Source organism: Coloeus monedula (assembly GCF_965178545.1).
Source record: "Coloeus monedula genome assembly, chromosome: 1".
In the NCBI taxonomy this organism is placed as follows: Eukaryota; Metazoa; Chordata; class Aves; order Passeriformes; family Corvidae; genus Coloeus; species Coloeus monedula.
Window position 1 is genome coordinate 868,208 of NC_138781.1, and position 21,436 is coordinate 889,643.

Consider the following 21,436-nt stretch of genomic DNA (forward strand, 5'->3'; position numbering starts at 1 on the left):
CACTTGGCACTAAAAGCCACTGCCAGGACAAGAAGCCAATGACTTTCTTAACAAAGGAGCTTCTGCCCAGCAAAGCCACGTGAGTCCCCTTCAGAAAACATTGACTCACCAAGGTACAGCCAAGATTTCATCTGAGGCGATTCCTTGTGTGTCTTCTCCCTGCCAAACCCCTCAGCTTTGGGCAGAGGGGGCTCTCCCAGCCACAGCCACACACCTCCAGTGGAACCGCTTGCAAACCTGCAGGAGCTTGGTTTGTTGGGGAGTTTTAGTGAATTTTACCTGAGGATTTGAACCTCTGCCTCAGCCCAAAGCAGCAGCACTCAGGCCCTGCAGAGATCCTGTTTTGCCCTTTCCTGGTTCTCACTCTGTGCTCCTGCCTCCAGCTGGGATAATCCCTCCTGGCCCAGCAGAGCCTCAGGTGGGGCAGCTTCACTGGACAAATAACTGCAGAAAATTCCAAGTTTGGGATTCACAGGGGCTGGGTGTGTGCAGGAAAGGAGCTGGGATGGGGGAACAGGCTGCAAGAGGCCTGGGAAGAGCTGCTGCACAAAGAAAACGGAGGAGGCAGAAAGGCAAAGACAGAAGGTTTGTTTGAAAAGCTGCAAAAGGATTTAAAATCAGGGAATTGCCTGGTTATGGCTAAAATCACCTTTTCCCTCTTCCTAAGGCAGCCGGAACGCCACTGAGGCAGCACTGGAGGGATGTCCAACACTCACTGCTGGGTCCCAAGGGGATCCAGGAGCTGTTGGCACAGCAGGCCAGGTGGCCCCTTGCAGTTGGCCTTTATTAGCCCCAAGGACAGAGCATGAGAGTCCTTTAGGCCACAAAGGTGACGCAGTATGGGAGGAAACACCAAGCTCTGCGGCGTCCAGGAGCTGTGGGGCGAGGCTGATGAAGGTTTAAGCTGCTTTCAACATCAGTTTTAAGGGTGACAGATGGAGGGAAGGGGGGAAAGAAACCCCACCCCACCCTCTGCTCGAGCCTCCTGTGGCTTTGGAGTCGCACTGTTGTATTTCCAGGGAAGCTTTTAAATCTGACCCCATTGTCGGCCACCTGCTCCTCACATCCTCCACACAACAGCCCTCGCAGGTGCCCCCCTGGGAACAACTCCAGCACAGAGCAGATCCTCAGCCAAAAGCCAGCTGTGACTGCCCACAGCAGTGATGGAGTGATGGGAACACAGCACTGACACTCAGGTGGCTGCAGGATCATGGAATCCCAGAAAGGTTTGGGTTCAAGGAACCTTAAAGCTAATCCCTGCCATGGGGGCAGGGACACCTTCCACTGCCCCAGGCTGCTCCAAGCCCTGCCCAGCCTGGCCTTGGGCACTTGCAGGGATCCAGGGGCAGCCACAGCTGCTCTGGAAGTTTATCCTGGAAGCAACGAGCAAAGCCAGAACATCAAAAGCAGCAAGCACCAGACTGGGGTTCTTCTGCCACCAGCGACACCGAGCAGCTCATCCATGTCCTGCTCCAAGGAGAGGTGGAGCCAAGAGCTTGGATTCTTAGGACTTTATTCCCTTTGCCCAGAGCACTCTAAGTTTTGAGATGATAAGGGTTTGGACCCTCTTTAGACCCCTCTCCCTCCCCAGCACTCCCAACACCCAGAATCTGTGGGCTGTGACAAGGGGTCTCATTTGCACCCCTCGGGGGTTACAGATGTTCCCAGTCCCTGGGCAGGGCTCCTCCCTGGCACTGCTGGGACACAGCCACACCGCCCCCCACACCCAGCTCCCCAAGCACCTGGGAGCTTGGGACCACGAGCAGATTTAAGGGAAGTGCAGCTGTAAACCAGGCAGTGCTGCAATGGTTTTGCTGCAGCTGAGTGACCTCGGGAAGGAGGGTCCTGACCCAGGCCAGTCTCTATCTGCTTTTTCTGGACACGGAGGAGGAGTTAAAACATTGCCATGGAGCAACCACTGGATCACAGAGTGGGACTGAGAGATCCTGCCCAGCCCGTGTGCTGCTGAGCTGGTGCCTTAGCCCTTGGGCTGAATCCAAGGGCAGTTTGGGTCACTCAGGACACTGCCCATGACTTTCCCCAACTCTCTGGCACATGGCCTCCTCCCACCCCACGTCCCCTTCCCAAGGCAATGGGGGAAATTTGTAACCATCACTTCTGATTTAACATTTCATCATCTCCCCCCCTTCAAGGGGTTCAGCTTTGAGGGAAAACAGCAAATTCCAAATTTTTTTAAACAACAAAGAATTCCAAGTTTAATCCTCTTGGGAGCAAAAGGATTAACAGCAGGTTTTAAGGAATAGGTTTCAAAAAAAACCAAGTTAAAACTCCACATAAGGCACCTCCATTTCAGTATTTCTTGACATGGATACAACAGAGTGACCCAGGAACTTCCCGGGCACATGGAGCTTCCCAGGAGCACCAGTTACACCTGGAAGTTGGTGTGTGAGGAAGATGGATTTAAGAGTTGGGACTGAAGTGACCCCAAAACCAGCAGCAAAGCAGTTTGGGGGCTTGGCACTGCAGAACTTCCTCAGCTGGGGGGTCCAACAGTGCTGAGGAAGTTCCGCTTCCCTCACGGATCAATTCCACTTCCTGCCTTTCCCGGCAGACAGAGAAGTGGCCAAAGCCACCCCCAGAGCAGCAGTGTGGGAGCAGCTTCCCAGGACCCGTCACAGCCAGGCTCTGCTCTGGGAATGTTCCAGGATAATGAGGCCTCGGAGGCAGCAGCGACACTGCTGAGCATCCTGGGGTCACCCAACTGCTGAACCCCTCAGCTCCCAAAAACTCTGCCTCCATTGAAACACCAACTCCTCCAGAACCAACAGAAAGAGACTATGAAATAAACCAGCCTGGAGTAAGTAAACGAGGTGAACATCATGTTTATGAACAATAAGCAGTTTCCCTTTAGATGGGCTCCCAAGGCTTCCCGCAGCGCTCGGCCAGGTGGGAATCTTGAGCCATCACGGGATATTTCCCATTTTCCTTCCCCACCATGCTACAGAGAACCAAAACCGCAGCTGAGAAAAATAATGACCCCCAACACCCCCCCAGCAGGTCGCCCTGGAGCAGAAACAAGGTTTAAGTACAATCCAGATGATCCAACCCCAGCGGTATTGGCTTCACTTGACTGTATTTAAATAAAATTAAGCATTTAAAAATCAACAGGCACTAACATTCCCTGGCAGTGCTGACACCACCGAGTGCAGCCCCACGAGGCTGTCCCCACCCTCCCTGGGCGCTCTGGGGGTATCCCACAACACAAGAAGCCACAACATTTTCATGAAGCAACGTAACCAAAAGAATCCCAAGGGGCAGCTCCCAGCCGGTGTCCAGCTCACGGGGCCAAGGTCCAGGTGATCCCAGGGGGGAAACAGCCCAGGGGAGCGGGAGCACAGGAACACGTGGCTCTCCCACCACAGCCCCCAGGCTGGGCAGTCCTTGTGGGTCCCTGCAGCCCTCAGAGCTTCTTGAGCCGACTGTACATCTCCCTTTTGCTCTTCTCCCCAGCCCAGGTCCGGCTCTTGGTGCGGAACCTCTTCAGGTCCTCCTTGAAGTCCTTGTGGTGCATCGGGCGGTAGCTCTGGGGCTCGCAGAAGCTCTGTGGGAAGAGGAGCTGGGGTCACCTCAGTGTCACCAGGGTGGTGATGCCACCACCAGCAGCCCCTGGAACAAACAGGGACAGACCCTGCTCCACCTGGGAGCTCCATGGCAGACACACAAAGCCCAGGGATGTTCAGGTTACAGCCAGCAAAACAAGGGCTTTGTGTACAGGGCTCTCATCCCAAATTTCCTGGCAGGCAACGCACAGGCTGGGTTGGTTTAGAGTTCAGCTTGGAATGGAAGAGACTGGAAGGATGTTCCAGCTCAGCTGGTCCGAGCAGGGTGCTGATCACGCCAAGGTCGTGGATTCCATCCACACTGGGAACAGTGATCACTGCGGGTCCCCTCCAGCTCCCAGCATTCCATGATCCCTGTGCCTGGGACAGGTCCCGGCTCGCAAGGAGCCGCCGTTGGCTGTCCCGTGCTGCCACCTTGAGGCCTCGGTCCCCCCTCCTCAGGGCAACCCAAAGCCCGGCTGTCCCTCAGCCCAGGGGAGCCCGCAGATCGCAGGAGGACCAGAACCCCGGGCAGCACTGGCTGCCATCAGCTCCGAGTGCTGGGAGAGCCAACATCCCACAGGGAAGGGGCTGACAGCCCCACCCAGCTGGCCATGGACAGGCCAAGTATCTCCCATCTCCCTGAAAAGGAAGGCAGTCTAAGGGATAACTGCAAGTGTGGGGGCCTGAGGCCTGTTCGTGTCAGAGCAGCAGGACAGATCCCAGGAGCGCTAGGACCACGGAAATGCTGCAGGAGCAGGAGCCAAGTGACAGGAGAAATCCCACCCCTGAAATGCTGGGGAGAGCTGGAGGTGGGTTTTAGTTTCCTTGTCTCAAAGGCTGTAATCTCCAAGCTCAGGTTTTCAAATTTTGCTGGGTCAGGACTGTACAAGACCTCAGGTTTCCATTTATTACTGTCAAGCCTTGTTGTCTCCCCTGCTCCAAGCAGCCTGAAATCCCTTCTGTGACTGACAGTTTGATCTAAAGGGGCAGAAACCACTTCTGTTTTACTCTTGAGACAAGTGGAAAAGCCCTTCAGCTATGGCAGGAAGACAGCTCCGAGACAAGAAACAGGCTGAGCTGCTCTGGGAACAGCCCACAGAGAGAGAGGAGGAAAAGCCCCCCAGCCCCAAAGAGAAATTTGAATAGGAAGAAATTGGTATTATTTATCTATTGTTTCACACTCCTTTTGAGTGTGAAAGAGACCATAGAAAGGTTTGGGTTGGAAAGGGACCTGAAAGATCTTGTTCCACCCCCTGCCATGGGCAGGGACACCTTCCACTATCCCAGGGTACTCCAAGCCCCATCCCCACCTGGCCTTGGACTCTTCCAGGGATGGAGAATCCATGTTACTCACCTGGCACCTCGAGAAGAAGTCCTTGTAGCCCCCCTTGAGCACATAGAGCTCTGGGTAGTGCAGGTTGGGGTACTCATTGCTCAGCCTGTCCTGCTCCCTCACAAACCGGCACCTGCAGCGGGGAAAATCCCATCTTAAATCCCACATTCAACCAGTAACTCCCAAACCTGCCCCCCAAAGCCCCCATCCCTCGATGGAGGAGGCTGAGGAGCCTCACAGCCACAGTCCACAGGCTTCTCCTTTCCCCTCAGAACATTCCAGTGCTCCAGCCCAGGCCCAGCACAGCCACTCACACCCCAGGCTGTGCCAAACCCTGCCAGAGGTGACAACCACCAGAGCAACTGGAGCCAGCCCGGCCACTCAGCTGCAGGAATGCCAGATCCAGGGAGAGGAACTCACATGCGAGGGCCCCGCTCCGAGGAGAACTCGCAGTGGAACACCACGATGACGCGCTTGTTCTCCGACGGCTGGATCGGCTTCTTCAGCAGGAAATTTTCCACCTCCTCTTCCATGTGGAGGTTTATGGCACCCTGGAAGGGCAGAGTCCGAGCCGTGAGTGGAAGGGAACAGCCACAAACTCATCCCACTTCCCTAGGAGCCAATTCCTCATCTGGTCTTGCTGGAGGAGCTCTGGAACCCTCTCCCAGCATGGCTCCAAACCCCACCAGGACACCACGAACAGTCTGGAACGGGCTCTGGGTGACCTGGACCTCCTGCAGTTCAGCACCTGGAGGTTGTGGCTGCCTGGATCTCCCTCCCCCCAACCCCTGTATTTGGGAGGGCCTTTGCTCAGGCAGCAACATTCAGGATCAATCACAGAATCCTGGAATGATTTGGGAAGGGACCGAAGACCATCCAGTGCCACCCCTGCCAGACCTCCCACTGTCCCAGAGTGCTCCAAGCCCCATCCAGCCTGGCCTTGGGCACTGCCAGGGATCCAGGGGCAGCCACAGCTGCTCTGGCAATTCCAGCCCAGCCCCTCCCCACCCTCCCAGCCAGCAATTCCCAATCTCCCATCCATCCCTGCCCTCTGGCACTGGGAAGCCATTCCCTGGGTCCTGTCCCTCCAGGCCTTGTCCCCAGTCCCTCTGCAGCTCTCCTGGAGCCCCTCTAGGCCCTGGAAGGAATAACATATCCACAGGGCCTTGGATAGAAATCGGCCCCACCAGGTGCCAAGTGACCCCAGGCTGCAGCTTCAGAGCCCCCTGCACTGCCCTTGTGGGGCCAACACACCTTGATGTGTCCCCCCTCGTACTCATAGGGGTATCTACAGTCAATTATCACACACTGCTTGATGAAGCTCTCAAACTTCCCAGTCAGCACAGACACCATCTGAAAAAAAAAAAAAACCACAAAAACCAGAGTTCAAAAACCAGAGTTCAATTGTTTCAAGCCATTTTTATGCTGTTCCCCAATCCCCAGTAAAGAATTTTTCTGGCTCTCCTTGGAGCACTCACCATTTCTGAGTCGATGTATTTTAAATCTTGATGTTTCCCATCGACAGTGTCAAATAAGTAACTCTGGAAGAGACAGGATTGAGAAAATTCCAGCTGAGAGTCACGTGGGTGACAGCACAGCATCCAGAAGTTCACCCTCTAACAGATATTCTGCTGACCAGAACCTCTGCAGGAGTTAAAACACCTAAAAAGTCTAAAACCAGGCGTAGAATTTAATTTTTGGCTCCTACACTCGAGAGATTTTATAGGGCTTTAACCACAAATGGATTACTTTGTGTCTGGCCTGGAACATCCCCTTCTCACCAACAGCCTCCCTGGTTGGTTGAAGGTCAGGGAATTGTTAAAGTTGGAAAAGACCTCCAAGACCAAGTCCAAAGAAGCAAGGCAGGTTTAGGAGGGAACAGAAAAGCCTCTGTAAATAGAAGTGTTTTTCTGGGCTGGTTTGAGACATCCCCACCAAGAGAGGCCCTTGAAACACTTCATTCAGCACTTGGCCATGGAATCTCTGGAATTACCTTGGAGAAGTCCCCGATAAGGTCTCTCTGGTCACTGTCCAAAATGCTCTCGATCTCTGCTGTGGAGGGCTGGATCCTCACCAGCTTCAGGCTCTGCAGGACACAGATCAGAGATCCATGAGCACCAAGGGCAGACACATCCCATTCCCTGCTTCCCACAGCTGACAGCTCAGTGTACTCCCAAGCCCCAAAATGGCTCCGCAGCTTCCAGCAGGTTCAGGATTGTGCAACTGCTGCTCTGCCCCAACCAACAATCCACCTGGAAAAGCTCCCACCAACCTTCACAAACCAGACCCCAACACTGCACCTCCCCTCATCAACTCCCTGTCACAATCTGGATGCTGAGCCACCAACCGTGGAGTCCTCGGAAGTTCCGGGCAGGCTTTTTCTCTTCTTGCTTTTCCCGGGAGAATTCTCCTCCTGGGATCTCTCCATCCTTTTCTGGGTGGTTCTTCCTGCAATGCTTGACATGGATGAAGAGCCAAACAAGCGGCAGCGCTTGGCCTACGAGGGAGGAGAGGAGTTGAGTTGTCCAGCAAAGATTTACAAAAGAAAATAAACACAACTCAGGCTTTCAGATTATTCCAAACTTGGCCTCATTTAAGGCACCACCACTGCACAGCAACAGGGGGCTGTTAATCTGAATTATCCAGGCTTTACACTTCCAGTAACACTTGTTACTGGGGGAGCTTGGAGCACCATAAGCAAGATAAAGAGGCAGCAAAGTGCTCTACACCAATTAGCAGCCAATTTATCAACAGATTAAGGAGCTTTCTGCTGGAGTCTGAACTCCTTTCCCAGCCTGTTATCAGAGGATCAGGTTACAGCATTCCAGGTGAGTCTGGGCAGAGTGAATTCCAGATATATCAGGATTCTGATAAGGCAATTCAAGATCTTCTCACATTTATGAAGTGCGAGAAGAAATTTTATGCCTATAAACACCAATTGTTCCACACTGACCAAGTCTCCCAGGTGAGCTGCCCCAGAGATAAGGGAATTCTGCAGGGGGTTATGCCAGGGCTTGTTTTGTTGTTCTCAGGGATGCAGGAGACAGTGGGATCACTTGTCCCAGCTGCCAGGGCAGCCCCTGTCCCTGTGTGGGGACACTCACCCGACTGTCCGCTCTCCTCATGACCAGCGGCGCCGTCCAGAGACTGGACACGTCTGAGGGCATCTCCTCGTCATTCTGGGAAGAGAAGGAAGCTCATTCTCATCCATCTCACCACAGGAGACACTGCAAGGACAGCTCCTTCGTGGCTCAGGCAAACATTCCAGCTGCATTCAGCTGTCAGAGCAGTTTCAGGGATTTAACTCCATTATCAGTCCAATTCTTAAGGAAGTAACGGAACTGAGCCGAGCCATGTTGGAGAAGGTGAGTTTACCAACTCATTGATTGATTAACAAAGATGAACCTCCAGGGTTTTAAACATTTCAAATTCACTTGGAAACAGCCACGTATTTAAGTGGGTCAAAGCAATCACCACCTCTGACTTTTTCAGCGAGTTTCTAAAGAAAAATGCCAACTGTTCAAATAATTCCCTCAGTTCTCAAACTAAAAATAATTCACTTGTTCACAGCCCAAACAAATCCCACTGGCTGCACCAGGGAAGAGCACTTACAAGATACAGACACCCCAGTGAGTGGAAAAAGATGAGAACTAATCTCCTTGTGGGAGCTGTCCCTGCCCATGGCAGGGGGTTGGAACTGGATGAGCTTTAAGATCCCTTCCAACCCAGACCACTCGGGGATTCTGTGATTCCCAAAAACTCAGCTTGCTGCAGTTTGAGCACCCTGACTGCAGCCAGAGCACACCAGACACGTCAGGCAGAGCTGATTTGGGGCTCTCCATCCTATTCCCTCTGCACATACCTTCAACTCCTGGTCATCCAGCAGCTCCAGGAACCCATCGTCATCCTCGCTCTCCGAGGAGGGCAGGGAGTGCTGCTGCAGGAAGGCTGCCCTGTAGTTTTCCTGTTCCCCTGAGGCTGTTTCACCCATGGGCAGCTGAGAGAAGACAACAACCCCTCTGTTCCCTGCAGGATGCTGTAGCCCCACAGCTCTCTGCACTACAGGAACACTGTGGTTATTCCCAACCCTGAGCTGCAGGTGCTGAGCACAGCACAGGCAGGAGGCAGCAGCATGAAGGATCCCTGCTGGATCCAGGGAGCAGAGACAAGACCTGGCCCCCTCAGCTCTGTTTCTATACAATGATTTTTCTGTTTTTCTAAACAGCAGGGTACAAATAAGGTAGATTTTCTCCCTGGTTGTCACATCTGGACACAAAATCCAGCTGCATTTACACAGGTGGGTCCACTGTTCCAAATGCATCTGCCTGAACATTAAATATCAGCTTTACGCATCGTTTCAATCCCACATCAACGTCCACTCCCTTCAGTTGCTGAGCACAACCTCAGCTCTGTGCTGACTCATCTTTCCCAAAACAATGTTTCAAATTTCTCATGGGCTCAATGCCACCTCATGAGCCAAAGGTGAGAACAATTTTCTTACCTGCAGATAAGTTTTTCTGTTTGGCACCTGAGCAACAGCACCACCTCAGAACCCTGATGAAGTTTTTTTGATCCCAGAGAATTAGGTGAGAATTAGTTGAAAAGAACCAAGTACCTGAGCTGGAGATGAATTCTGCCTTGCTGCAGGAACACCCCTTCCATCACGGAAGCAACGAGAAGCTGGTTTGGTTGGCTTCTTAAACTCAAATGATTCCTGAAATAAAAAGCACAAAAATTATATTTTTACCAAAATTACAAACTGTTAAGTTGCTTGGATCCTTTTATCTTTTTCATGGTTTTTAAGCTGCCTGACATTTTGGATTTAAGTTCCCTCCTGCCAACAGGAATAGTCTGAAGGTGAATGTTTTCAAATTAAAGATGTTACAGGAGTGTTTCATTTAACATAATCCAGCATTTATGCTCTTGGCATCACCTACAGGCTTCAGGGCTTTTCTATTTCTGTCAGTCAACTTCTCTGCAGACTAAATCATATTTGGAGGCAGCCAAGGCTGCGTCCTGACACCTCATCCCCCACGGGATTCCCAGCAGCCAGGGCAGGCCCAGAACACGGATTCCATGAGGAACCAGGGCTCCCCATGGCAGAAGTGGGAAGAGAGGGGGTGATCTCCCCTAGCACCTTCTGGAGGCAGCTCTTGCAGCTGCCTAGAGCAAGCAGAGGGAATACACTGTCCTTTGCCACAGCCAAAAAGGAATAGGGGTCAGTGGCACGAAGGCAGAACTGGGCAAAGTCTTCCCAATTGTTATGAACCTCCCAACAGCTTGCAGCCACTCTCATCAGAGCTCCAAGTTCCCTCCAGAAAAACGGACTGAAAGGTGGTTGTGCCTGAAGTGCAGCCTGGCAGGGAGTGACTGAAGCCTTTCCCACCACATTCCCTGTGCAGGATATGCTAATCCAGCTGTCCCTCCCCTCCCACGGGATCATCACAGGCAGCAGGAAACAACACTTACATTTTCCTTATTTTCATCCTGTTCCAAAGGCTGGAAAGCATCAGTGTCCAGAGAGTCAGAGTGGTTTCTCTTCAGAGCAGGGCTGGAGCCCAGCAGGCTTTGCTACAACACAGGAGGGACAGTTCAGGACTGTGCACCAGTCCTTGCACAAGCTAAGCACTAAAGGGGTTAATAAAGACTGGAAAGTCTCTGACTACAAATTTGTGCACACCCTGTGCAGGAATCCTCTGCTGGCATCTTGGTACAGGGACCAAAATGCTTCAGGGCATGGAGCCACATCACGGAAATTTCACACTAAATTAAGTGAGATTTGGAATTTACAAGCTGCAATTTTGACATGAAGTACCCCAGCAGCTGCTCTTGAAGCCAGAAAATTAACAAGTATTCAACTAAATGTATTCAACTAAACCCATGCTAAATCCTTTAACTAATGTATAAAACATCAATACCACTCTCACTTACTGGCAGGGAATGGATTCTTCTGAAAGGTATTCGAAGGCTGCAACGAGAAAGAAACAAAATTTATTTCAACATTTTGCTTTAAAAGGCAGTGACATGAACAAAAATCACCTCCCAACTCCATCATCTAAAACAGACACTGAGGAAGAATTTAAAAGAGAATTATACTTACTTCAGCCTGCTGGATTTGATTGCTTCCTCAAACCTAAAAGCAAAAATCAAATGTTGGACTTGGAAGATCTTAGAGGTCTTTCCCAAATTAAATGATTCTGTGGTTCTTAAGGCACAGACAAGCATAAATTAAGTGTTAAAAAAATGCAATTTAGATAGACCTCGGTGCAGCCCCAGACTGCAGGAAGGTGCCAGTGCCATGTGGTTGGCACAACACCCTCGCTCAGAGCCAATCCCAGCATTCCAGCTGTGGAGCACATGGAGAGCTGCAGCAGGGAAGCCACACTGCACATGTGCCAGCACAGGAAAACCCTCACCAGGCCTCATCAGCCCAGGTCTGGTAATGATGCCACAAGCCAGGTTTAACACAGGGTTACTCACGTGTCCTCCATGGTGTTGTGTGAGGTCGTGGGGCCGGGAGAATCCAAAGCCAAACCTGCAGAGGAGACACAGATTTCCCACTGATTTGTATCCAGGGATTATCAGACACTGCAGCAGATTCCCACAGAAACTCCCATGGAAAGTCCCATCTGCAGCCTCACCTCGCTGTAAATAAGAGTTACAGACACTCCCCACTGTGGGGTTTGGCCGTGGATCATCAAGTGCCAGGGCTTGGGGAAAAACAGGGATCATTAAGAACACCCCCCAAGCCCTGCCTGGGCTGTCACATGGAACAGAGTGCTGGCACTCAGCATGGAATACTCTGTTTATCCTCTCACACACACCCCTTAATAAACTATTTAGTCCTTTAGGGTTTTTTTTTTTAAGGCATGGTTTTAGTTACACCTCTTCCTACAAAGAGATTTTGGGCTCATTCCAAAAAAATAAGCGGTCAAAAGGCCCTTCTGGATGTACTGGAATTAACAGGAAGTGCTTCAGAAGCACAGACCAAGCAAAGCTTTACAGGCCCACAGCATTTCAGCACAGACACATCCAAAGTCACTCCAACAGATCCCTGAGGAGCCACAGAACGTGAGCATTTAGCAAGGCTGGTTGCTCCATCCTGCTCTGTGGTTTGTGAGCTGTACTCGTGTTTTAGCACTTCATAAAGTTCTTTTTTTAGGCTGAAAGTGCCCTCAAAATGGGGCATAAATTCAGGTGGAAACAGTGATTTCCCTGAGCTGGAGCAATGAAGCACCAGGGGCAATCTACAAGTCATGGAGTGAGAGCTTATTTCATTTTCACTGATAAAACATCTCGTGTGAAAACCAGAAAACCAGAGAACTGAGGGGTTTCAGATCATCAGCCAGCTCTGGGTAACAGGAAAACACAGCACAAAGCCACTCACTGGCACAGTCTGGGTTTAAAGAGAGAAAACACAGCGAGGACTCTCCCTCCTCACCCTCCAAAGGGCAGGAGCTCCAGGAGATCCCATCCGTGAGGGATAAAACACCATCTCCCTGTTTTCCACAGCAGCATCCACAAAGCACCCCAGACCAGGGAATGGTGGCAGCCCAGCTCCCCAGGGATCCCTGGGTTATCCCCAGCAGCCTGATTCACCTCCAGCTGTCCCTGCTGCCTGCCATGCCCAGAGCAGGACACCCCAGAACTGCTCCCACCAACACCAGCCCAGAGCACAAACCACAACAGGGAAAAAGGGGAAAAGGCTCTATTGGAGTCCCCCAAGGAGCAGAACCAGTTTTCCCTCCCTACTGCTCACAGTCTCCAGGACAAATAAAGCAAAAAAAAAACCACCAACCCACCCACAGCCCAAACCATGAGCTGCAGTGGGATTTTCCAACTGCCTCCCTCCTTCCAAGAGCACGGGAATGAGAGGGGGCTGCAGGGACCTCAGGCAGGGATAGTTCTCTCTCCAAACCCTGGGAGCTGCCTGCAGTGGGAGCCATGTAAAAGTGCATTGCTTTGCAGTTCTTAGTCATTATTTATTAGCTGAGGAAGCCCTACCTGAGTCTGTGGACTCCGAAGACTCTGATCTGTGTAATCCATTCTTGGTTCCCACATCTTGCTCCAGGTTTTCAAGCTGCCTGGAAAAGGAATTTGGGATTTGCTTTAAAAGCAAGAAATACCACACTGCAGGTAGGTCCAGCACAGGTGATCACCACCTGGATTTCTATCAGAGCCCAGTTATCCTCCTTGGAACTGCAACCCTCTCTTGGGCAGCCACTCCCCCAGTTCAGGTTTTGCATAGAAAAAATTGCCAATTTCTAACTCAAACACATTTTGATAAATAGTTGCCTCCCAACTTCTGTTTTATCTGCTAAACCTCAGCACTGAGAGAGAAGAAAATCATATTTAGCCTCACATATATAAGGGGAAAGCTACTTGAGTGAGGTTCCAGCACGTGGTAATTAAAAAAAAAAAGTTGCCAGGGCTAGGAAATCAAAGGGCTGAATAATTTACATGGGGGGACTGCCAGTGGTTTGCAGGAATCTGAAGGAGGGAAGGATCATAAAGCAGGTGATTGCAGAAATGAGAATGACAGAAAATCAACAAACAAAAGCCAGGAGGGTCATCGAGACCTGAGTGGGCCAGGACAAAACAGGAGCCACACACGGGAGAAACTGTGGGAATAATGGGATTAGAGGAGCTAAGAGACCAGGAAAATGGAGCAGCTGTGGCTGAGGTTATGGGAACAGGAGAGCAGCTGCAGGGCCCAGAGACTGCAGCACATGGGAGACAGAAAAGAGAGGATGAGGGTGCAGGAACAGGGCTGGGATGGAACAAGGCAGGCAGGAAGGACACAAAGGTATTTGTGGGAGAGAGGGAAGCCCAGGGAAGGGCTCAGGAGGGAGGTGGATGCCCAGAACAAAACCAGGGCAGGGGGAAGCTGTCCCAGAGCGTGGATCCATGCGGGATGGGGCAGGAGGAGAGAGCTCTGCAGGGGGGAGGCATCAGGAAAGGGGTGGGGGACCCTAAGGGAGTCATGGAAGTTTGCAAGGTGGGGGGGACAAAACTCCTCGAGGCCTCGTGGGCGGGGGTGGGGAGAAACAGCTCCGGGAGGCCTCGTTTTTTGGGGGAAGGGCTGGGAGAAGAGGCACTGCAGGCCTCGGGTTTAGGTGTGGGGAGGGTGCCTGGAAGGAGAGAAAGCAGGGTGAGCCCTCAGTGCCTCATTCCTCGCGGGAGAAGGGGACGAAGAGACCCCCAAGGCCTCCACGGGGGGGTGGGGGGCAAGGAAAAGGAGGGATCCACGAGGCTTCCCTGGTTTTTGGAGGGTGAGGGTAGGTGAGCACCCCGAGGCCTTGTTTCTGGAAGGAGGGGGGGGACAGGGAAGGAAGCGAGCTCCTGAGACCTTGGGCGGCAAGGAGGGGGGTAAAGACATTTAGGTCTGGGAAAGGGGGGGGTTAAAGATATCCCTGAGGCTTTGGGGCTTGGGAGGGGGGATAAAGACATTCCAGGGGTTTGTGGTTTTTTTTGGTGGGGGTGGGAATGCCATAAGGCTTCACTGAGCGGGAGGAAATTATGGGGGTGGATGGAACGGAAGGAAAACGATTCCGGGAGGCCTTGGGGTTTTTCATAAAAGGGGGAACCTCCCTAGGCCTCGCTTCGGGTCTGGGAGGGGGAAGTAAACGTCTTGGAGAGGAGGCAGAACGCCCTGAAGAGGGGACGAAATGCCCGGGAGAGCTCGTATGAGGGCGGAGGAGAGGAGGAAGAGGCTCCCTTAGCACGGGAGGAAACAGCGGGGGATAAGCCCTCCAAACCTCGCTTTTTTTGGGGAGGAGGGGTCACGACAGAGGCAAGAAAAAGGGGGGTGCCCGGGCCCAGCGCTCGCAGGGCCCCGCGCCCCGACTTACCCGCGCCCCAGCTGCTCCATGGTGAGGCGGAGATCGGAGACAGGCGAGAGCTCATCCTGGAAGAGCGCCTTAACCACGGCAGGCGAGGCGGGGGCCGCCGGCGAGAGAAGCAGGAGGCGGCGGCGGCGGTGGGAAGCGCTCGGGGCGGGATCCATCGGAGTGGAAATGGGAACTGGAAGCTCAGCCGTCCCGTGCCGTCTGTGCCGTCAGCGCGGCCGCCGCAGCGTTTTGAGCCCAGCCGGTAGCCGTCGCCCGCTCCGAAGCTGGCGCCAAACCGCGGCTCAGCCAATCAGCGCGCGGCGTCCCGCGGGGGGCGGGTTGTTTTTTTTCAAACCTCCCCTCCCACCGCGCGCGCCCCGGCCAGTAGGAACGGCGGCGCGGCGGCGAGGCCCCGCCCACCGCGGCCCCTTGGCCTCGCTCCGGACCAATAGGAAAGCGAGGAAATCGGGGTGGGGGGGATGCGCGCCAGCGCGGGGGACTACATTTCCCAGTGTTCCTAATAGGCGCGCCGCGTTATCGCTATGTGCGTTGCATGCTGGGAAATGTAGTTCCCGCCTCACGGCGGCGCCGCTTTGCCGCCATGTTTCCGGCGGTCTCCCTTTAGCCTGGGCGTGAGGGGAAAATGGGGAAGATGAAGGAAGAAAGGCACAAACTCAGCAGATAACACGGCCTCGCTGAGCCAAACCCTTCCCACATCCTTTCTCCTCAAAGAGGCCTTCTCACATCGTTTATCATCAAATGAGCTCTCTATGAGAACAAAAGCCACTTTGTGAGGCTTTTGGTGAGCGGCTAGGGAAATAAGGCTATGCACATCCCTGCGACATCAGGATGGGGTACATTGAGCGATGAGCAGGAGAAGGGAGACTTGACTGTCCCCCACTTGTACTCCACATAGACTCTTTAGGACACACAGTTTCTCCTCAGCTCAGGGTTTGCAGATCCGTGCTCTCCAGTCCCTGGCAGATCCTTTGCCGGGTCTCTCCACTGGATCCGGAGGTTGGTGTCTCCAGCTGATCGTTTTGGATCCAGGGGATCTCCAGGACCAAAAGACACATGCCCCATGTCCCTCTGCCCAGGCCCTGCCACCCACCAGTCACACAATGCTCCCGGTTCCCGGATTAGACAGTGTGGTGTTTGCTCCTTCCCTGACCACCCCAGATCTCAGCGATCCCCATCACACCCCCAGCTCCTGCTGCTCTTCCAGGTGCACCCTCACTCCCACTCTCCCTGAACATTTGCCTTTTTACATGCTTTTTGAGCAGTTACCACCAGTATTATTAGCTCGTGCTCCACCCTGACTTCCTGTGTGCGGGCTGGCTGCATCCTCCAGCACAGCACAGCACAGATGCCAACAAGCCATGCAGAGCTGCCAAAGGCTGGCATGGACAATCAGAGCCTCTTCCCTCCTCCCTCCCCATTATCCCATGGCCTCAGTGCCCACAGGGAGGTAGGACACTGTCACCTTGCGATCTGGCCAAGATACTGGCACACAGACACCCCCAGGCAGGACAGCACTTGTTTAATGCTCTAAAGGTCTTAGTGAGAGGAGATGCAGCAAAGTGCACAGCGGATCCAGCCCAGGCAGAGCTGCAGTGAGCTTGCAGCGTGATGCCGTGTCTCTCCCACATCTCTTCCCTGCTCAGCTAGCCAAGGGCACAGGCAGGGGCCTGGGAGCCATCTGACCCTATCAGTCACACAGCTGGATGTGGGTTTCTCGTGACCAGAGCCAAAAATATGGGAAGACTTTCTCAGTGAAGGTGGCCTCAAACTGCAAAATCTGCGTCATGCTCTCTGCGTTGTAGAAGGTCACTCGGCCCGCTTCATAGTCCAGGTGGACCCTGATTCTGTGGAGCTCTTCCCTCACTTCCAGCAGGACAGGAGGCATGCGGAGTGCTCTGTACTGGTCGTCCCAGTCCAGCCGCAGAGCCCAGATCTTCCCCATGGCCAGGCTGAGCGACTCCTTCCTCTGCACGGACTCCAGGGCCACCCCTACGGCCCAGCTGTTCCCTTTCCCAACCTCCAGCTCCCAGTAATGCCTCCCAGATGTGAACCCCCGGGAGCCCAGGACACTGGGGCTGCCTGTGAATCTCTTGGAGGTATCAGGGAGGTTTTGTTTCCCACCTCCGAGCCGGATGGTTTTGTAATCCTCCGAAAGGGTCAGGTGAGGACTCGCCGTCTCCGGGTCCAGCATCACTGTCTCTAATGGATGACAGAAACATCAGTCTGTGCCCACTGAGAAGAGAACCAGCACCTCATCCCCTGCACCACGGGGCTGGGACATGTCCTGGGAGCACAGCAGGCACTCCTGCAGCCCCCTCAGGTGGCACAGGACACAGGACCCTTATGGTCCCCCACGCTGGGACCCAAGGGTGAAAAGATGCTCCCTGAAGCAGGACTGTACCAGCCAGCATCCCCACATGCAGGGGACAGACACGATGGGCTTTGCTAAATCTGCTGCCAGATCTGCTGGGTATCGCTGGCTGTGGGGAGCAGCATATCCCCGTGGGTGTGAGGAGGCACTGCTGCAAGGCAGGAGTGGTGCCAGGCCAGTCCCTGCTCATGTGACAAGTGCTCATCCAAGGGAAAACCAGCTCGGAACCCTGCTCTGCCGAGCAACCGGGCAGCCTGTGCCACAGCCGGAGCGGCCCGTCCATGTGGGATGTTCTGCTGCCATCCCGTGGCCATCCCACAAGGCCGCACAGGTGTCACTGTGCAGTGTCACCACCCCAGACCCTCTGCTAAACCCACTTCTCCAGGGACTGCAGGGAGGAAACTGAGGCACGACTGTCCTGTGCTCAAAAACATCCCAAAAACTGAGAGTGCGAAGAGCAGCCTCAGCACAAGTGGTGCCAGCCAGACCTCAGCCCAGCGATGCTGCATCATGTGGGCCCCAAGCACCTGCAAAAGTACTTCTGATCATGCCTAAATGCCAGCTAAAAACATGTACAGCACCTCTGCTTAACTGGGCACAGCCTGACATGGCCTCGTGCTGTCCTGGCCCTCGGCAGGTGTCGCAGGACAGCGTCCCTGGTGCTGTCTGGCACGGGACAGACGTGCATTTTTATAGCAGGCCTAGTCAAAACAACAGGACTCAGGGCTAGACTGATGCTGGGCTTAGATGTGGTGTGAGCCTATCTCTGCACCAAGGACATGAGGAAACTCATCCTGGAAAGGTTTTCCCCCTCTCTTGTGCCCATCAGCTCCAGAAACTTACCCTTTTCACTGTCTATCTGCTTCTGCAGGTTCACTGGAAGAAGGAAAGGAAGATGCATGAGTGTCTCTCCTGCTCCCCATCAAGACAGCAAGCCAGATGTGGAGCCTCAGGCTCCAGCAAAGCCCATCTCAGGGATGCTTCCCATCTGGAGCAGGCATTTTGCTCTCGAGCCCCAGGCAGAGGCAGCAGGCAGTGAGGATTTCCCAAGCCCAGGGGAAGCACAGCGTGGATCCAGCAGAGCTTTACCTTTGAATTTGGCCACCATGTCCACGATCAGCTGGCTCATCTCAGACAGGCTCTCAACGCTCCTCTGCAGTTCCAGGGAAACCGGCTCTGGGACTGGGACCTTGGCTGCCTCGCAGCTGAGGGGAACAACAGTGAGAGGAGCTCTGAGCCCAGACATCAGCCAGGGCCAGGAGGGAAACAGGGAAATCCCTGCAGCCACAGAACCCAGGGGAGCAGTATCCCAGCTATCAGCATAGGAAGCCCATCTTTAAGAGGGGTGCAATGGCCTCTGGTTCCTGCTAACATCACATGAAATCCCAAATACTCAGCAGGGCAAACCACCTCCCTCCCGGCTCCTGCAGCACTGCCAAACCTCTGCCCAAAAGAGCTGCGCAGGAGGAGAGTGACACCAAGCCTGTTTCATACCTGCTCAGGATTTTGCCAACATCCTGGAAAAGAGAAAACACAGGTGAGCTCTGGCACTGCTGAGAAGGACAGCGGTGCCCGGGGCAGGGAGCTACGGTGGCTGCCCAGCTGTCTGAAGCAGGTTAAGGGGGCTGGGGGTCACCCCACACCTCACCCCAACCCTCCCTTCCCTCAGGCCCTGACCCACAGCAGGCACACTGCGGTGTCACAGCCTGGCCCCCGGGCTGCACCGGGATGTGAGGGTGCCAGGTGGGTGCTCCCAGCCTCGCCAGGGGTCACAGCGCCCAGTGGGTGATGCAGCCTCACCATGAGGAACTCGACCACTGGCTGGTCCCGTTTCTCCTTGATCTGCGCAATCACCGTGTCCAGCAGCGAGTCCCTCTCTGCAACCCTGGAGCTGTATTCATGGCTCTTCTCAAGAAGCTCCTGGGACATTCGCTCGAGCTGGGCCAGGAAGATCTTCTCCTGCTCCTTCAGGAAGTGCTGCAGCTCCTCAAAGGTGTCGCGCACACGCTGCGCCTCTGAGACCACCGTCATCTGCAAGGCACCGCACGGAGGCCCTGAGCCCGCCCAGCCTCCGGCTGCCTCCGCAGGGACACGGCTGCTGCAGACACGGGACAAGGATCACACAGAAGGGGACCAGAGGTTTTGTACAGGAAAAGCGGGAAGAATGGAGAGATGGGGGGGAAAGTCTGGATGTTGATGGGCCCAAGGAGGCCATGTAGGATGGACAGAGAGAGAGAGAGAGAGAGAGAAAAGAACGTTGTCATGCAATAGAAGATAAATATCTAGGGGGAGAGGGGAAGATGGGACATGCCTGGGGAGCCAGGTGGGTGACCAGTGTGGGGCATGAAGAGGAACACTCACCAGCAGGTCATCAGTTTTCTGGTCTCCTTTGGGCTTCAATTTTTCCTTCTGTTTTTGTAGAAAAAGCAGGTTGCTCTGGAGTGTCTCCTGGGGCAGGGATTAAAAAAGGCATTTTTGGTAATTTTGGAGTGACATTTGCAGGAGGGAGATGACTTCACCGAACAGCCTGTGTGGGGACAATCCCAGTCGGGGGAGTCACTGGGGGTGACCCCTGAGTACCTGGGAGTGGGTTTTGAGCTCAGAGACAGCACCCACCTCTCCAAACTCACTTCAGTCAGGCTGGGGAGATCCCCATCCACAGCTCTTGTGGCCAGAAATATTTCTGGAATAACTTCCTGTGGAAACCCTGGAGTCTGTGGTTTGGGTTTTTTTGTTTTTTTTTTTTTTTTTTTAATTAGAAAAAACAACTTTTGGCATTGGAAGTGGGATTTCTGGGAATAGGCTAGCAGTGACAGTAGCAGTGACTCAGACATGCTCCATACATTTGCTGGAGTATTAAAAAACTCTTCATGTTCCGAGTCATCTCCTGCGTTGCAGTGAGCCAGGACCCCAGCCCACACAGTGGGGGTGAAACCCTGGCTGGGGACATCTAGAGCACAAGGGACCACATGGGGACACAGAGGGGTGAGCAGTGGGAGGGACCTGGGCTCCTGGGTGGGCTGGGGCCAGGCGATGGGAGAACCAGCAGCCCCAGCAGGGTCCGATACAGGACCCCAGCCCACAGACACATGGGCATCCCAAACTGGTACCCACACAGAGACCCCAGCCAGCAGCCGGGTGAGGGCCCAAATCCGTGGCTGGACAGGGACCCACCCTAACCTGTGTGTGAAGGGGAACCAGACAGGTGCCCTGAATGAACCCCAGAGCGTGCTCAGAGGAGACCCACCCACGCATGGAGGGGACCCAGATCCACACCTAGAGGCGCCCCGAACTCACACCCAGAGCAGACCCCAGACTGTCCTTGAAGGGACCCCAGCTGTGTGCCCGGACAGGACACTAACCTGTGCCCAGAGGGACCCCTGCCTGTCCCTGGAAGGGACCTAAACCCACGCACCGAGGGGCCCCAGCCCACGCGTGGAGGGGATCCCACCCTGAGCCCGGAGGAGACGCTCATCTGTGCCCCTCGGCCACCCCACCCCAGGCAGCAAAGGCACCCAGCCCCTCCCAGCCCCTGTCGCGGCACCGCCCCGTACCCGGAGCTCCCGTGCGGCCTCGTCGGCGGGGCGGACACGGTGCTGGCGGTGCCCGGGCCCGTCCCGGCAGAGCGCGCAGAGCAGGGTGGCGCAGGGCTCGCAGAACAGCGCCAGGAGCTCGCCGTGCTCGGGGCACAGCGGCCGCGCCGCCACCTCCTCCAGGGCCCGGGCCAGCCCCGCCATGGCGCCCAGCGAGCGGTTGGGGCGCAGCGAGCCCGGCTCCACCGCGGCGCGGCACTGCGGGCAGGCGGCGCGGCGCGGCGGGTCCCCCAGCACGCCCTCCAGGCACTGCCCGCAGAAGCTGTGCCCGCACGCCGTCAGCACGGGCTGCACGAACAGATCCAGGCACAACGGGCAGGTGGCCTCGGCCGCCAGCTGCTTGCCCAGACCCAGCACCTCTCGGGCCATGGCCGCGACGGACGCGATGGGGCGGGCCGGGGCGGGGCGCGCCGGGAACGGGCGGGGCTGCGGGGTCGGGAATGGGCTGAGGGTGTGACTGTCTGTGTCTGTCAGTGTCTGTCTGTATGTCTGTGTGTATGTGGTGTATACACCTGCAGGTGTGAATGGTTTTGTACACGTGCCTGCATGTGGGAGCACATTTGTGCGTGTCTGTACATTTATGTGTATGCCTGCATGTGTGTGTGTGTGCATTATATGGGGATCTGTGTGTGTGTGTCTCCATACGTGTATGTGGTTGTTGGTTATGTCTCTGTGCGTTGGTATCTGTATACAGGGGTGTGTGCCTCCGTGTACATTGTGTGTCC

General features: G+C 54.5%; 2 protein-coding genes across 3 annotated transcripts; both read right to left on the minus strand.

Annotated features, from left to right (window-relative positions):
- Positions 1-3,051: 3,051 nt before the first annotated feature.
- On the minus strand, positions 3,052-14,902 carry CDC25A (cell division cycle 25A; the record flags this gene model as incomplete). Of its 2 annotated transcripts, none has more annotated exons than XM_082293140.1 (16): positions 3,052-3,562; positions 4,918-5,029; positions 5,317-5,447; positions 6,151-6,249; positions 6,375-6,437; positions 6,890-6,982; positions 7,244-7,393; positions 8,001-8,075; positions 8,759-8,893; positions 9,512-9,610; positions 10,366-10,467; positions 10,828-10,864; positions 10,997-11,029; positions 11,377-11,431; positions 12,901-12,980; positions 14,748-14,902. In XM_082293140.1, 16 exons carry the CDS (start codon positions 14,900-14,902, stop codon positions 3,422-3,424), a joined length of 1,560 nt encoding a protein of 519 aa, XP_082149266.1. In that variant the 3' UTR covers positions 3,052-3,421. The 2 variants fall into 2 exon arrangements, with proteins under 2 accessions (XP_082149266.1, XP_082149267.1); XM_082293141.1 differs by having other exon boundaries at positions 8,759-8,874; positions 9,505-9,610.
- A 1,347-nt stretch (positions 14,903-16,249) lies between these two features.
- On the minus strand, positions 16,250-21,080 carry LOC309578167 (E3 ubiquitin-protein ligase TRIM7-like; the record flags this gene model as incomplete). Its single annotated transcript, XM_082290582.1, has 7 exons — positions 16,250-16,946; positions 17,962-17,994; positions 18,208-18,323; positions 18,613-18,635; positions 18,919-19,149; positions 19,480-19,566; positions 20,673-21,080. The coding sequence occupies 7 exons, from the start codon at positions 21,078-21,080 to the stop codon at positions 16,435-16,437; spliced, it is 1,410 nt and encodes a 469-aa protein (XP_082146708.1). The 3' UTR covers positions 16,250-16,434.
- Positions 21,081-21,436: the final 356 nt, after the last annotated feature.